The sequence below is a fragment of the Poeciliopsis prolifica genome, unplaced genomic scaffold, assembly GCF_027474105.1.
Source record: "Poeciliopsis prolifica strain line A6 unplaced genomic scaffold, Auburn_PproV2 SCAFFOLD031, whole genome shotgun sequence".
Lineage (NCBI taxonomy): Eukaryota > Metazoa > Chordata > Actinopteri > Cyprinodontiformes > Poeciliidae > Poeciliopsis > Poeciliopsis prolifica.
Genome location: NW_026562406.1, coordinates 3,353,799 through 3,356,791, shown reverse-complemented (window position 1 = coordinate 3,356,791; position 2,993 = coordinate 3,353,799). Strand labels below are relative to the sequence as shown.

The following is a 2,993-nucleotide window of genomic DNA, read 5'->3' as shown; positions in this document are numbered from 1 at the left end:
TTTGTCCCAGAGTGTTTTTTATTTTTTATATTTGGTATTTTAAAGTAAGTCGTTTTACTAGCAACATTTATTGCTACATTTTGTTTTACTTTGTGTTTCTTAAAACGCAGAAAAAACACTACAATATCTCTGAAATAACTTGCATTTAAATTTCCTTTAAATAATCCATTGTATTTTGTCTAGGTGGGTGAACTTTACAAAATAATCCCTGAGAATTATTGTTTTGATCAGAGAAGCTCTTAAGAGAGATATTTCCCAAAACTTATAATAGTTTGTAGAACAAACACGTAGCACGAGGAAAAGCTACGTGAGAGTGACGAGGTCACGTGCAGGTGGGGTTGTGTTGGCTGGAGAAACACCTCCATCTGCTGGATGAATTCTGGAATTACAAGCACAAAATCCAGCGAAAATTCATATTACAGAGAACATTTTATGCATTTAGTCATTTGTCCAAAACATATGTAATGAATTCAGTTTTCTTTATTTTGCAAGCTTCACACATTTCAAATACTGTTCCGGAAATAATTTTGTATTGATAGAAAACTAGACGTCACACTGAAATAACTGGTTTCTCCTCGCCACTGACGTATCTCAATCGCACCGCTTGATGGCAGCATTGACACACAGCTCTTTACCCAAGCAGACGAAGAAAATCCATTCTCTACTGTGATTGGACCAAAGAGTGACGCAACCAACCAACGCAGCACCCGGAAGAATGACAAATGTTTATCGCTGAAGTTTCGGGTAAGTCTTGATGTTTTATTGAGTCTTCTTCAGGAATTGGAAAAGCGAACTTTATTCACGGCTGTCTGAGAAAACAGTACAAACTCTGAAAGTCAACCGAACCTGTTTGTTTTCATTTTGGTCCTGTTTTTGTTCGTGTTATTAACTCTTCAGTTTAGCTTGTGTGTTTATTGCTGCTGCTTTGTAACATATTGTTCTGTTTATATACAGATGAGAAGTACATACATTCAGCTTCAGTGTATAGTCTTTATAGATAGAAAATAAAAGTTACAAAAGAGGTTAATTTTTTATTGTTCTTGTTTTTAAAAGTGGCGTTTCTGCTCATGCGCTCTGAAATAAAAGAACCCCAATGGTTAATAATTGTAGCTGTTATTTACATGAGTTCATTCACTCGTCCATAATGTGACATAACTCTGTTTACGTGTGTAGTTTCCTTAATACACAGATCACGCGCCACACATCAAAATGGCCTCATACTTTGATGAACATGACTGTGAGCCCACCAACCCTGAGGAGCAGTATCGTCAGAATGCACTGCTGGAGCTGGCCAGGTGAGCTCCCACCGACCTGACTCACATGTTCTACTGTAAACGTGACCTGCAGATTCTAGCTCCGGGATGTGTGTTTGTCTCCAGGTCCTTAATGCAGGGTTTGGACTTGATTGACTCCGGGGCTTTTGACCTGTCAGACTGGGATCAGCGGCTTCCTCCCCCAGCTGCCAAAACTGCAGTTCAGACCCTCACTGTGGTTGTCATTTCCGCAGAACAAGCAGGTGACAGAAATTTTGGAGAAAAAAAAGTGTTTAAAGCTGTTCGCCAGATGTTCTCTTGTATAGTTGAGGAGATTTAGTTGGACTCTTTGTGTTCATGGCAGACAAAGGTTTGAAGTGTCCTGTGTGTTTGCTGGAGTTCGAGGAACAAGAGACGGTTCGAGAAATGCCTTGCAAACATCTCTTCCACTCAGGATGTATACTACCCTGGTTGGGCAAGGTAAAGCTCACAAATGTGCAATTTATGAAATAAATATTTTTAGCACATTTGAACAGCAGTTTGCACAAAATCCCTTTAAAACTTTCACGTTTTCCACTTTTAAATCCTAGACTAACTCCTGTCCGCTTTGCCGACTTGAGTTACCGACTGACAATCCAGAGTATGAGGAGTTTAAAAAGGACAAGGTGAGATGCTTGCTGAACTGTTTCACTTTTTGTCACGTTGCAAACGTAACGTATTCCACTGGGTGTTTATGTCCTAAATATGAACATACATGACTTTAGAAATCCTTTTTGCAGTGGCTGTTTTGCGTCCAGGATGGATTTTATTACCATCCAGTACAATAAAATAAAAAGAACAGTCCAGTCGAAGTCCACACATGAATTCCCCAGAGAATTATTGAAACTTAAAGATCAAGATGCAACATTTCTGTGCCACACCGGGTTGGATTTTGCATCTTTTGCGGCGTGCTGGATCTGTCAAGTGGAACCGTTGTTACTTCTGTGTTTTCAGTAGAGCCTGAGGTGATTGTGGTTCTTGTCTTTCAGGAGAGAAGAAAACAGAGGGAGCACCGACTTGAGGGCCTGCATGGAGCCATGTACACCTGATGAAAGTGCTGAACGCTTCAAGTACAGCAAGCTGCTGCGTTCAGCCCAATTCCACAAATATAGAACCCTGTTTGACCCTTTTGCTACCTACAAGAAGAAAAAAACCCCCAACTCAAACAAAAACTTTTCCACAGAGCCCCTTCAACAGCCACTGGCATCTCTTGATGCTCCATTGTGTTAAAATGAGTTTTTATTAAATGGCACCAGCTTTGGGAGCATAATAATGGAACATTTCAAACATGCTTTTTTTTTTTAACCCAATGTTTTCGAATGGACCTGATACCAGCTCTGAGCAGTTTGACTTTAAATTCCTTTTTTATTTAAATTAATGAACTTCTAATGTGCATAAAAGCTGTTATCAAGTAAATGTTTAGGAAGAGGAAATAATCAGTGACTATTTGTTATATATAAAACAAAAATGTTTTAACTTGAAACGCTTCTGATCTTTTTTCATCTGTATTTGTTTTGGCTGTTGAAGCTGATAATATGCCAAGCAAGTCAAATCAAGTGAGGCTTGTATGTATATGGATACATAATTTTTATGTATTTATGAGGTGAAATGAAATAATTTACTAAAGAAACCTTTGAGTCCCTTTTCTCATCAGAGGCCTCCTGTGCGAAGAAGCTAAAGTTAGTTGATGGAAAAAAAACA

The 2,993-nt window shown here is 38.8% G+C and overlaps 1 protein-coding gene across 2 annotated transcripts; it reads left to right on the top strand.

The window, feature by feature from the left end:
• The first annotated feature begins 664 nt into the window (after nt 1–664).
• On the top strand, nt 665–2,922 carry rnf181 (ring finger protein 181). 2 transcript variants are annotated; one of them, XM_055050741.1, is made up of 6 exons: nt 665–744; nt 1,190–1,295; nt 1,380–1,516; nt 1,618–1,733; nt 1,844–1,918; nt 2,282–2,922. In XM_055050741.1, the coding sequence occupies exons 1-6, from the start codon at nt 723–725 to the stop codon at nt 2,339–2,341; spliced, it is 516 nt and encodes a 171-aa protein (XP_054906716.1). In that variant the 5' UTR covers nt 665–722; the 3' UTR covers nt 2,342–2,922. The 2 variants fall into 2 exon arrangements, with proteins under 2 accessions (XP_054906716.1, XP_054906717.1); XM_055050742.1 differs by having other exon boundaries at nt 668–744; nt 1,174–1,295.
• The last annotated feature ends 71 nt before the right edge of the window (nt 2,923–2,993 follow it).